Source organism: Toxoplasma gondii, chromosome V (genome assembly GCF_000006565.2).
Source record: "Toxoplasma gondii ME49 chromosome V, whole genome shotgun sequence".
In the NCBI taxonomy this organism is placed as follows: domain Eukaryota; phylum Apicomplexa; class Conoidasida; order Eucoccidiorida; family Sarcocystidae; genus Toxoplasma; species Toxoplasma gondii.
Window position 1 is genome coordinate 2,665,956 of NC_031472.1, and position 13,646 is coordinate 2,679,601.

The 13,646-nt window shown below is 48.7% G+C and overlaps 2 protein-coding genes across 2 annotated transcripts; both read right to left on the reverse strand.

Moving 5' to 3' along the window:
• Positions 1–3,324: 3,324 nt before the first annotated feature.
• TGME49_284615 (hypothetical protein) lies at positions 3,325–6,132 on the reverse strand (the record flags this gene model as incomplete). The annotated part of the gene is made up of 9 exons (XM_018781931.1): positions 3,325–3,344; positions 3,528–3,590; positions 3,871–3,988; positions 4,167–4,207; positions 4,359–4,374; positions 4,447–4,468; positions 5,215–5,275; positions 5,556–5,647; positions 6,107–6,132. The coding sequence occupies 9 exons, from the start codon at positions 6,130–6,132 to the stop codon at positions 3,325–3,327; spliced, it is 459 nt and encodes a 152-aa protein (XP_018637722.1).
• A 3,341-nt stretch (positions 6,133–9,473) lies between these two features.
• Positions 9,474–10,754, reverse strand: TGME49_284610 (hypothetical protein; the record flags this gene model as incomplete). The annotated part of the gene is made up of 1 exon (XM_002369118.1): positions 9,474–10,754. One exon carries the CDS (start codon positions 10,752–10,754, stop codon positions 9,474–9,476), a length of 1,281 nt encoding a protein of 426 aa, XP_002369159.1.
• Positions 10,755–13,646: the final 2,892 nt, after the last annotated feature.

Sequence of the window (13,646 nt, forward strand, 5' to 3'; positions counted from 1 at the left end):
TACACTTATAACTATTCGTAGGAAGTCTACATTCATGTTGCATGTGTCTTCCTTTATACCTACATATTTATGTGTCTATCTATGCTTGAAGGCTCAGCTGATGGGTGGTAAGAAAATTGAGTGAGTGACTGAAACGTAAAGTTGTTCAGGTGGGGCAACTGTACATTTAAGTGGGACAAGAAGTTCTGGGTCCGGGGTCCATATGTTCGTCATTTGGTGCCTGCTGTCACATAGTCGGTCTCTTTTCATTTTTGTGTTTCTTGAGATTGATAGATTTGAGTAGGTGGGTATGAAAACGCAACACCTGATGACACAATTTGCATAACAGGAGCAGCAAGAGTTATCCCGCAGTCGGAACCCCCCACTCACTGGATTTGCGTTGCCTCGTTCATCTCTCGGCTGCTGTCCGACTCTGCGTTCCGTCGTGCTCTCAAATTTCCCAGTTTTTTCATGATTCACGTTCTTTTCGTCTTCGTGTCCGTGTCTTTTTTATGTACATATCCATCAGTTTCGGCCCGATACGACCAGAAACGAAGGTGGCGCGGACGCAGACAACCTCGCGCATACAGTCGACCACCGCGGCATCTCGCAAAGCAAGCAAAAAGGACCACATGAGTGAGAAGAAAACAGTGAAAGGAAATTGACCAACAGGCGGAAACGAACCGTGGCGAAGAAGGAGAAGACGAAGAGGCAGAACAGGGAAAGAAGAAGAGATCACAAGATAGAACGAAGCAAGGGAAAACCTCTTATGTGAGGAATGGAAGGAGGCCGACGAATCCTTCCAGGGGCCGGAGGTGGTGCTGTTCAAGTATGTGGGCTTCGGAAGAAACTTGCTCGTGAACGTGAACAGGTGCCACAACTGTTGAGCTCGCAGCCTTTTTGTCGACAGTTTGGTCGAACTGTGTCCTCTCAGTTGTTATGGCAAAACCCTTAATGTGAGCGTGTGTATGCGTCAGTTCTCAGACATAGAACCTGTTGCCACTGGCGTGTATGTATATACATATAGATATGTATATAAATATATATATATATATATATATATTATTCATTATTACATACATACATGTAACTTTCCTGTTAAAAGCGTCTGTGCGCGGACTTTTGAAGCCTTTCCGTATAGAAGGTGATTTCTGGCGTTAAACACGGCTGCCGCAGCGACCTTCTGAATCATTCGAAAACCCCTGATTTTCCCATGATTGCTCGGTCTTTGTCATGCTGACGCAAAGAAGGTGGACGTCTGCTTACTACTTTGCCATACCCAAATAGGTAAATACATACAGAGAAGCTAAAGGAAGATCCTAGCTGTATGCATCTGTGTTTTTTCTCTCTACATATGTATATATATGTCTTCCTGCATTTGTAGGGCTCTCCCCTTCGCTCTGTCTCATGACAGCATGCGTAGCCCTTTCGATTTTCACTGAGGCGACTGTTCCGTGCTACACAGGCGTGGTGTCAGAAAAGGGCAACATAGTTGGGTACGCTGCCCGGGTTCTCCAGATGTCGCGACGCTCAGGATTGATTCTCGGCTTGGCCTCACGTTTGAAGTGCCGTAGCACCAATCACGGAAGCACACAAAAATGCCACGCGATCTCGACAGTTACCTCCCACCTGGAAAAACGTTGCTTGCCTCACAGCCACCAGCGTACCTACGAACCCCAAACGGCTATACTTCCGCGAAACAAATACGTTCGCCTTGCAGCGGAGATAAATTTCAGCATGCGGACCCTGAACTCTTCTTGCCCACTGTGTGTAGAAAATCGAATGAAGGGGGAAGAGGCAGGGGCATGGCGATCTACGCCAGCTCTGGCGAATGCTGGTACTGAGGCAACTCCTTTCTTCTGTCTTTCGCCGAGATCGAAGACGTCCAGGGGCTTGATGACAGGCGGTGGGATAGAGACCTTTAGCTATGGGGCCCGTAGAGTTTCCATGGTCGGCCCTGTTTAGGTTATGTCGGAGAAGCGGGTGATTTTCTCGGGCGGCCCATGCCACTGGCTCTGCGGCCTTTTTGGGATAGACCAGCTGCCGCCGCCGCTGACCGCTGGGGCTCACTGAGCATAATCTACCTGATATCCATCGAGTGTCGTACTCATTTCGTTCTGCCATCTCTGTACGTTCTTGATCGTGGAAAGTGTTGGCCGCTCGAAAGGCAGTCGCCGGCTGTCTGTACAAGAAAGGAGACAGTGTGTTCCAGCTCGAGAGCACGTGACGAGGGACTCGCACACAAGCTTGCTGGAGACGGAACTTCTACGTGGTATTGAAAGTCAACATAGCTAAGACTTAAGGGTGACGCCTCCCCACTTCCTTCCCTAGTTCCACAGCTGTTGGTAACTGCATGAGTATTGTGAATCTGAATCCATCGCAGTTACTGCATTGCATGGTACAATACATATAATATATATATATATATATATATATATGGAGAGAGGTAGCTGCGCATTTCTGTATTCACGAACAAATTCCAAAGGCGTTTTTGTTGCCAATAGGAACAGTTCCTCACCATTTCATGCGACGAGCTCGGAAGACAGGCGCACTAGTTATTCGAGCAAACCGGAGGCGCACAAGCAAAGCCTCTGCTGTCCTCAGGTGTTATGGAAGGGAGCCTCTCGTTCCCTTCGCATTAGAAGACTCAGTGAAAGGCTCTGTGTCGAGAACCGAGCGTGAAAGGCCCCATCGACGTCGGTCAAAGATGCTGGCGGCTCAAGCTTCCAGAGACCCATTCGAAGTCCCCATACGGTGGAAGGTGTTTTCAAACCTCACACAGAGAGAGACACGCTGGGAATTTTCCTCCGTCTCTCACTGCAAAGCTTCCAAACAGCAAGGATTCTTCACTTCCTAAGCTATGCGCTGGACTGGATAGGGTTATTGCTGCCACCGAGTGCCTTCAGCTTGAATGCCGACATGTACTTTTGGGGTTGAAGGATTGGAAGATTCAGACTTTCCTCTTCGTTTCCTTCTTTCCTTGTATGACATCTCTGTTCAATTCAGCGCTGCGTCGTCTTAAGGTCGCGAGTTATCGCGAGCAGACAACAGAAAGCGCGTGGATCTTCAAGGTAATACATCGAAGCACGCCAAGGCGGTCTTCGGAAGAGCTATAGCGCAGTGTCTCGTTGCCGAGCATCGTGCAGGCCATAGTCGCTTGTGCAGGTATGGGGTTTTGTCTCTCGGCTTTGGACACCAAGGTCCGTGTCGGACAGTTTCCTCGCTTTCCAACAGCCTCTCAGGCATTTCTGTCCGTCCGACTACGCATAAGAGGCGATCAGAAGGGGCGGTGTGTAGATATCGGCGGAGTGAGAGAGTTGGCCAACTGGTCAGTCTTGGTCTCAATCAGCTGTACGCACAGGAGCCTGATGTGGTCGAACAGGGGAAATTGGCATGATTCGACGGACACTGCTTTGCCGCCGTGTACAGCCTGTTCCCATTCGTGTCGGCCTTGGTCTATTTGTTTACTGAATGAATGAGGATGGCGCGTTACGCTTTGTTCCGTGTGAACTGCGCAGCTCCCCGTTTCCTTCAGGTCGATGACTCACTTTTGCATGAGGCAATCGCACGAAAGAGAGCAGAGCCGGCGTTCGATAAGGCGTTCTCGATCACTGGAGGGATACACAAACAACGAGTCCAGGACTGCAACGCAACTTCCCACATTTGTGCAGACACCGTTATGTATGTATGTATATATGTATATATATATATATATATATATATGTCTGTATATTGGTATCGGGACAAATGCATCTACACAAGTAGAACCGATTGCACACGTGCTTATAAGAATTTTATAAGGAGGAAAATAAAGAGGAAAATATGAATCAGAGGATCTTCGTCCTCTAAGGCAAATCGGCACTCGCGCTTCAGGGGAGACGGGCGTCTCACGTGTCGATGCCTCCTTGCTGCTCAGCTCAGGGCCTAGTAAGGCAGCTAAACGCCACTCGGACCGCTCAAGGGAAAAACCATGGTCTTGAATCATCTCAGAGTTCTCGATATCGAGGAGCTGACAAATGGAAGCAAACGTCACAAGACAAAGAAGTTGGCCGCCTCCACTTGATTCGGAACGACTGGTTTACAGCAGTTTAAACGCCTACGTTTGTTTTCACATGCATGTGGGTATCTCTACGCACGTACCCACACGAAATGAAAAGTATATGTTTTTATGACAGATAGCGACCTACCTGTATGTGCGGAGACGGCCAGTTATAGGCAAAATGCACATCTGCAGGTGCGCATAGCCTTATGTGGATAAAAAAGCGGATGAGCGCTCCATGCCTATGCGTACAAATCTCCGATGTGCCGTTGTTTTCATTGAAGTCACGGACAGACTCTGTCCTGCAGTGAGACAAGCCACTTAGGATTGGAAAACGTACCTGCTGCAGCGCGTCTCTAACCGCAAACTGACAGCTCTTGACAATCCTGTCCATGGCTGGTTTGTCTTCCAGATCTATGCTCGGTGACTCGAAAGCCTTCTGATAACTTGCTGTAGCGTCACGAATGCACAACACGGTGTCCGAAAATAACCGCTCATAGGAGAGAAACAAAGCAGTTAGAGATGAAACCTTGCTCTGCAGGAATCACTTTCTTCATGCTTCACTGACGACGTGTGCTATTTATCGGACAGAAGATTAGGCTATCGGCTGCCTTTCCGTTTGCTTTCTGTTGGTTGATAAGCAGAACCCGCACACTCTAAAAGTACAGCTGTCTAGCACTTTGACTGCAAGCATATTGTTTCGATAAACGTACATGGAGAAAGCAATACGCACTATCTGAAAGAAACGCAGGAAGTCTGAGAGCTGCGCGTCGTGGACAGGCAAGCATCCCGCTGAGTTTCTCTTGTCTTGGCATTCCTTCTCAAAATCTGACATGCTTCACGGTCCTTCGGTCAACATAGCTTCTAAGAGGCCAATGAACTGTCATATAGATGCGTGCAGTTATTAGGATCCTTTTTACTACAGCGCTGTCCTTGTGTATTACTCGTTACCGATTTCGCACCGTGTACGCGTGCAAACGTCTCTTCTCACCCGAAAATTTATGTATCTATGCTTGTGTATTTCTACTCGCGTAGGCGCAAGTGGACACAGCTACGTGTACGCACAAAATGTTTAGAGAGTATGCGCATGCGTGCACTGAGCCAAGACGGCTTTGTCTCACGATTGAACATTTTGCTCCCACAAAGTGGACTCCAGCCCTTCCAAGCAAAACCCAATGAGTTCCGAGGAGACTTACTGCAAATGGCGTCCGAGGTGCAGGTTCGTGTCTGGAACAGAGGGACGCATTGAGGTCCCTTCTGCAACCAAAAACGGTCACGTTCGCAAACGGTTAAACAAGTGAAAGATCTGCACTTCACAAAGCTGAAAACCCACTTTCGAAGGCATCTCTCGAGCGCCAGATGTACCTGCAGATGCCTACATTCTTCTAAGTAGGTCCTCTCTAGGTCTGAAGCCGCTTCACCAGGGAAGGCGGATTAACGGAGAATACTACATGGAGTCCCGGGACTTCGACAGACCTCACAAAGCGGAGAAGAGGGAAGGAAGGAAATGAAGGCAGTTCTCAGTGGACGAACTCACCAGAAGGCTGCGACTTCGCCAGGCTGGCTCGTAGGGAAATCGTGAGTCGCAGACTGCCCAGTCGCTCCAGGGGGCGAGGGTGCAGGCGCAAGCTACATGGAAAAGAAATGCAGGCGCTAAAGAGCAGAACAATCTTCAGCTTGTTAACCGAAGTGCTTTTTTTAACAGCTTATGCACATTCTTCATCACCGGATCAAGACGAAGCGGCGCATGCATTTAAATACACTTAGGCGCAATCACATAGGTATGTACATATTTGGAGAGACATATCATGATATAACACCTTACAGTTGCCCCCTGAAAATAAGACTACATCCCCTCTTACACATGTACGCATTTACATTCATGCAAACATGGACACATACCCATGGCAGTATATTCACCCCTGCCGAAAATTACGCATGCATGTGATACCACCTGCCTCCACAAGCAATTGCAGACAGAAGGAAAGTACTTCGTATACGAGAGCTGGGCACCTTTGTGCCAACAGTAATAGGGCGGCATTCAACAAACAGTGTTGAGGGTTGGGAAAAACTCTCCGGTGTGCTCACCCGGAGACTGGGGCCAGGCGTCGCATGCTGAATGGGGTCCGACTAGCTCGAGGGCCGCTGACATGGCAAATCGCATGAATACGATGATACTGTTAAGACGAACCCGTATAAAAAAAACTGACAAGTTTTGCGGCACATCCCAGCTAAAACGCGGAGACCACTTTCTGTGAAGAAGTGCGTCCTTTTCGTTGGAAGTCTGTTCCAGTTATATGACGTTATAATCGACAAAAAGCCTTAACAGCCTACGTTGGGAGAGTGCAGGTGGATGCTTCAGAAGAACCGCGACTGCACTCATATCTCCACATGCACGTCATACACATGTGTAAGCTGAAAATATAGAACGTTCAAAAGGGCGTCCAATCATAGATATGTGCCCATGTGAGCACCTGCCTCAATGTTTACCAACAGAGGAGCCTAAAGACGTTCAGATGGATTCATAAAGTTAACCAATGGTACATGCGTATTATCCATCTATTGATGCGTTTCCTCTTTTCTGTGAATTCGCGACAACGGATCTCTCGCTCCACAAAGCATGCGAACAAACAAGGCTCCAATCACAAACTCGTGTACCACTAAATATGTAAATAGGTAGGTGCCTATGAATATGCGTGCTTTTGCTCGACATCATGCTGCATCATAAATTAGTATGTCACCAATACTGCTCCTCTGTATGCCGCACTTGAAGCCTTGGTGGTTGCAACCAGGTAGTCCCCAGGTGTGGGGAGGCAACTCTTGAAAGCCCCGAAGGCAGGCGTGGACGAATCCCTTAATGCTGCGGTTACACCTGGAAGGATCCCAAGGAGAAGAGGGAGAAAGGAGCATAAGACACCTGCGGTGAACGCACTTTCCGGAATATATGTGCCGATACTTCAGCAGATATCGGCAAAAACAGACATAAATAGAACCAAGTATATACCTGTTTGGAATTAGGCCTGTGAAGATGTATGTCTGAGCTTTTACGCCGACACACACATACGGCTCAACGCGCCTCACTATATATGCAGGTACGTAGAAATATATATGGATGATGCGTACGTGCACGACCATATACGTGCGTATGTTTCAGAGTTCGAATACAAATACAGGGGACCAAAGACGCGGAGACAAACAGGAGGGAAAGCAGTAATTGGAGTCCTGGATGCACAGATGTGTTGACGATCCTTCATGAAATGCAACTTGAAAGAGAGTTCGGCACACGTAGAGCATGCAGCAACTATAGATATGACTGTGTAGAGCGTGCTTTGGTTTATTTGCACATATGCCGTCTTTTCAACTGCAAGACACTAACTGTGACTTGGAAAACGCAGACGCACCGCTGAGGACACTGTTCGGTTCCGCTGCAGCATTGGCACGAAACGCCTCGTTGGCTGTCCCCTCGACAGGCTGAAAAGCAAACTGAACTTTCCATAAGCGCTCATCTGTTGAGTAGTCCACTGCTGTGGACGTTATGGTGGGGATCGACTCAGTTTCAGAAACCACCTGAATGCGAAAAGGACATTATGCCAGTCGCCGAAAGGAATAAAGGAGACCAACAGAGCCTCACGTGGAACCTAATCCGAAATAAGTCCTCACGGTTTTCTTTTTCAGGACTTCGAGCGCTCAAGGGATAGACCGCTCATCTTCAACCAGAATATATATACATATACACACACAAGTCGATAATAAAGAGACACGTCAGTACAGTTATATGCATATATATATATATATATGCCGCAGGGTTTAGTGTAGGTGCATACAGAAAAGCATTTTAAGTATATAACTGTTTATGGTGAATTAATGCTTTCGTCCATTGCCCTCCGTTTGTATCTTTGTGTATTGTAGGGCATGCAGATTCCGTCTGAATGGTAACTTTTCTTGCGTAGTTTCGCCTCATGAAGTATGTGACGACTGGACGCGATACGGACATGTTTAAGCACCAGCCCCAGAGACGGAGCGCATTCTTCAAATTTTCTCGTCGTTTCCTTTGGAAGCGGATCTGGTGTCTGGGCTCCGATGATGAAGTAGTTGCAAGGCCCGGTGCAATCTCGCGCCTCCAGGAGAGCGGGGCACTCCGCAGTGCTCTTTCTCTGAATGCAAGCAGTGAAAAAATGGAGAGCAGCGGGAGCACTTCTACCCGAAGGGCGGAGCAAAATGAAGCAAAGCTTTAGTGAAAAACGCACAGGTATAAACCCCCGTGCATTCGGAATTTGAGCGACTAGTGCGGAAGCTTGGAAGCCGTCCGTCAACAACACTCTTGCAAGACAGTTTCTCACTTCAGAGAACCGTTTTTTTCGAGTGTTACTTCAGACAAGTGAATAAACGCCAGCTGCTGGTGTTTGTAAGAGACACTGCAACTATTCGCTTCCCCATACGGTGTATCAAATCTACAGCCTGTCTTGTACCCTCGCTTGTCGACTACGAAATGAAGTTCCTCGTCCACAGATCGCGAGACAGGCAGACCACTCTGTCCACTCTGTTGGGTTGCATGGGTCTTTCTGCAGAGCCAATCTGTCTGAAATGTAAATGCCAAGAAGAACGATACATGCGACAGCGAGGAGGGCAAGCACAGTGAAGCTGCCGTAGAGAAGAACTGCAGAAAACAGCAGAAGGACACACAGGCATCTGCGTCCCTCGGATGCACGGACAAAATCGTCTTTTTTTTCTCTCTTGAGAATCGTCCCGACATGGAAGTTCATTTTATGCATCCTTGTATATCGTAAGTGTCATGTAAACTGGAACAACACTCACAGATGCGGGAAAAGAGCGGACACGCGCTGCACAGCTGCTTCAGAGGATTAGCGAGAAGAGAACAGTGGTACAGTTAATGGCGAAATTTTTTTTGTGATCCTTGTCCGGTTTGGTAGCAGATTCCATGTATATGTTTCAGTATATTTGTATGCCTTTCCGCCGTGGCTCCTTCAAAGATATACCTTCGTCAATGGTGAGTATCTCTGTCTCCGTATCTCCCTGTCCGCACACGGGCATGTACTGCTGTAGTGGGGTGTTGCCGCCATTTTGCTCTTATATGATTAAGAATGTTTGTGGCATCTGTATGTGCATTGCAGCGAATGTAGCGCTTGTGTCATCCCAGCCATGCTTCGCCGTAGAATTGACCAGCGGACCCTACCACATGCGCGTCCCTTCAGCTTTACTGCTTGTGTGAAAATTGCGCCAAAGGGGAAATTGGTGACAAAGTAGAAAACGTGTCACCTCCTTCCCAGTGTTCGCCTGGGTTCTTGCGTATTCATCCCAGACTCTTAAAGGTGCTTTGTGTGCGTTCGGCATTTCAGAGCAGGTTAAGAGTGACATACGGCAGCGAACAGACTACACTACCGTCAATGACCTTTCGTCTCCACTACGTTCTGTATTCGCTTGCGCAGGCGATTCTCTATGAACGACTTGGGACAGAACGTCGTCTCCATGTCCTACATTTTGTGTTTCTGTCTTCTCGAAGAATCTCTGCTTGACACTGCTTGTGCGCGTCTGCAACCCTCATTTGAGTTTCTTCCAACGACTCTTTGCTGAAGACTGTTTCCGCCTCCCTCTCAAAAGAGTTCACACACGAGTCCATGACTGCGGCTACAGCGGAAGTCCTCTCCGTCATCATCTGCACTTTTTCTGCGAGCTGCTCGACTGCGCGTTTGTCGCTTCGAGTGCGGAAGATGATGTTGCGCAACGACGTGAGCAACGGGTGTTCTGACTCAGCCCGACTTCCTCGTCTGCGGAACGTTTCGTGCGGGTTGTATTCCCGCAGCTCATTCACTTCCGTGAAGCGAACACGGTTTTGTATCGACCGACTGGGTGGCCTCGTGCTACCGGCGCCGTACAGCCCGCCCTGGGAACTGCGAACTACGAGAATCGACCGCAAGCTTGCACTGCCTTCCCTCTCTGATGTCACTTCGTCGACGCCTCTCTGAGCACGCAGTTCTTCTGCGCGTTTGCTGGCGGCCCCGAAGATTTCCAGAGTCTGCAGCGGCTGTGCCAGTGGCTCGTTTTGTCCACCGAAATAAATGGAATATTCCTCGGGCTCTCCCTCAGTTGAAAAGCGTGAGGTGCGGCTGGGAGCAGGGCCCGAGACGGAGCTACCTCGGGCCCCGTTCCGCGTCACAGACGGGCGTCGGAACCCCCAAGGCTTCGCCGAAGACGTGCCTGATAAACCCCATCCATTCGTCGAACTGGCACTTGCGTTACTCCCGCGAGGCAGAACAGATCGAGAAAAGGATAACCGGTCACCTTTCTCCGTCTCGCTACGCCGACTGCATCGTCGCGCTGCCGCGGAAGAAGGCTCCCCTCTAGAAAAAATCGAAGCCGGCTCCCAGTCTCCTCGTCCTGTCAGCGTTTGCAAGACGCTGTTGGAGGTGCGACGAACAGTTGCTAGTACACCGGTCAACTTCTGGCTGCCGAACGAGCTGCGACGGCGATCGGAAGAAGAACTAGGATGTAGTCCTGACGTACTGCCTGGTCCAACCGACTGAGGCTTTGTAGGGTAAGAAAACGTGTTACAAGCGGTAGTCATGTTCGCCGTATTACTGCTGGCTATACTCGCTGCAGCAGCAGTAGGATTGTTCGGAGTCTTGTAGGAGTGACAACCGGCCAGATAGGGGTTGTTAGCGTAGCTGGCATTGGTTGTCATACTCGTGCCAGTTTTCACCTCACTCGGGACCGTCATGTTTGCCGCGCGAGAATTGGTAGCACACGACGTGTTCCTCTCTTGTGGTCTCGCCAGTGAGCCTTTGCGAGGAGACCTTCTTCAAGGGGGACTCAAACTCTTCGGCCAACTAGAAAAAGAGTGTGCTTTTTCTCAAAAATCAGCAAGCTGCTGTGTGTGTGCTCCAGACATCGCGCAGCAACGACGATCAGGAAATGCTTGAAAAAGAGGAATTGACATGCCGGGGAACGCCCTCTTCGGTTCCTACGGAAAAAGTCCTGCCTTGTTGGGAAGGTGTTGTGTTCGAGACACCTGACGGTGTTGTTGACCGCCGTCATTGGGGCCGAAACGACAGAGATCAACCACGACAAAAGACGAAGACAGGAAACACGGCCTGGAAGATGCAATGTAGCAGAATAATCCGAGAGAGGCCGACCTGTAAAGAACGAACCCCTCTAATATGAAGGACGGAAGGCCTCCATTGTCGAACCTCTTCACACAAGTGTACGCGCGCATACTTGTAGCATGTATTATTCGAATAGTTAGATAGTAATACTACATAACCAGGGAATGGCGTACAGTTGCATTACGGCAATTACAGAGGCAGGACAGCAGGAAACCTTCTTCATCGTTACACATGTATAACGCGACGTGAGACAGGAGAAATTGCGGAACATGTGATATCTGCCTATGTGCACGAAGCACCACACTTCATAAGCTTCTTGGTTGGTTCATGGATAACGAGCAATGATCTGGTTTCGGAGTTGTCGCCCGTGCGTGCCAGCAGAGTGGTGCAAGGCATATACGGAAACTATTCAGGTGTCGGCTAATCCTGTTCTGCCTTCAAACACACACAGATGCATAATCTCAGAACTCTGGCACACTCGCCCTTTCCGAACTCCAGAACGTAAGTAAAACAGAGACAGGGAATCACCTCACGAAGGAAAAAAGCAAACGGTAGACCCCAGAGACATTCGCGGAATCTCCTCCCATGCATTCACAGCACGCAGGCGTTGCCTCGATATCGGCATACAATATGAATCAAGTGCATGTAAAAAGTATTGACGCAAACAAACGTGACCACCAAAGCATATAGGCCTACATACAAGCGCGATTGACCTCATGAAGAGATCGGACCTCGCCACTGTTCCTATTGTAGAACTGTGGAGCGTATGAAAGACACGGAAGCTGTCCAGTCAGTGGGATTCCTTGACGGATGCCGAATTTGCTGAATTACGTAAACTGAACTTTTCTGCAGCCGTCTCCCCTCATTGGCCACCTCTATCTGCGTCTCATCCAGATACGTACGTTTCTGCCGGATATAATGTCAGTCGGCCAGTACAGTGACGACCGCATGAACGGTCTCGTTCGTCGTGCTGCTTCTCTTCGGGTCACAGTTTCAGTAAGAGACCGATAGGCAACCCAGTGAAGCGTCTTTCATCTTCGGCGCGTTCAGATTACGACAGCGCGATCTTGAAACATGTTGAAGAGAGGGAAAAGAGCTTAAAGGATGAATCCATTGGGGTTATAGTGTAGCTAGAGACTCGTTCTGTGAATGCCCAGCATATGATCATCATGCGGATGCCACAATATTTCCTACGCTTCGACAAAAAAAACAGAGAGGCACATTTTCTATCTGGCGAAATGACTACACAGAAACGACGTTGCTGTTTTCTTTCACAGCGGACAGAGCTTCAGTCTTTGGAAAAGCGCTGTTCTCAAACTTAGCGTGGGAGTATCTGCGCCCCTCCTATGGAACCTCCCAGGCCCACAGTGGAGCGGCCCGATGCTTGCGAACACCAGCCCCACTGCGAAAAAGCGGAAAATATCGGTTTGCGTGAGATGAATATTATCGTCTGACACAGGGACATGTTCGGGTCGAACACGCAAAGTGTACCCTCGGTAGGGCCTGTATCACTTTCTACAGGGAGAAAAACGAATACAAATCCCACTGTATATTTTAACGCAGCTACGAGTTCTCAGCTCCTGTTCATACGCTTACCAGAAAACTGAGACAAGGACACAACTAGCAGGAAATGTTGAGGAAAGCCAGCCATGATGAAAAACCAACGACAACGCACTTCACAAGATGTTATATATTGAAATTGAAACAGTGAATTCCTACACATTCGATCGTATGGAATCTTAGATTTTGTCTCGTCAGAGTTGGCCCATGTCGCTATTCATGTAGGAAATGTTTTCTGTTCAGTCGCCCTTCCCATAAAGACTGTAGTTCTTTTTCAACTCCCTTTAACGTTTGATTGTCAGACGGAGAAACGTGATGAACATAAGTAGCCATCTTTCCAACTTGAACTGTCGGCTTTTGGAACGTTTGTCGTCTCGTTCTCCAGAAACCTGTCCCTTCTCCACACAAAGACTTCTCGCTTCGGAAAGAGAAACTGTCACCATTCCTTTGACATAACACAGCGTCCCACTGACGGATCCTCTGGCTCCTTGGCGTTTCAAGGCTCCAGAAAAGTTTTCAGCTCGACAACAAACTGGATCAAGGCCGGCCTGTCATGATGCCCCTGGTGAGAGGGCAGACATAAAAATAAGACTAACTGGATTTCCACGCGTTAAGAAGAGTGTAGAAAATCCCTTGGAAAAAGCAATGCCCCGAGGGCTGAAGAAATTAGCGGAACGGAAAAAGCGGCCGAGCAGGTTTGAGGGCTTTTCAGCAAATTCGTACCTTTGCAGTGTAGCCACGAGACGAGATCTAATCCGAAGCATACAGTGGCGAGTTGAGATATATATTGAATACACGTTATGCTGGAACTTATAGCTCTTGCATCCCAGTAACAAACGAGTCAGAAGAAATCTCCGGTTGTGGGACGTCGCGGGGGTCTATGTGTAGCACCAGATTCTGACGTGGAGCTGGGTGAAGAAAACGCAAAAAAAAGCACAGCAAGGTGG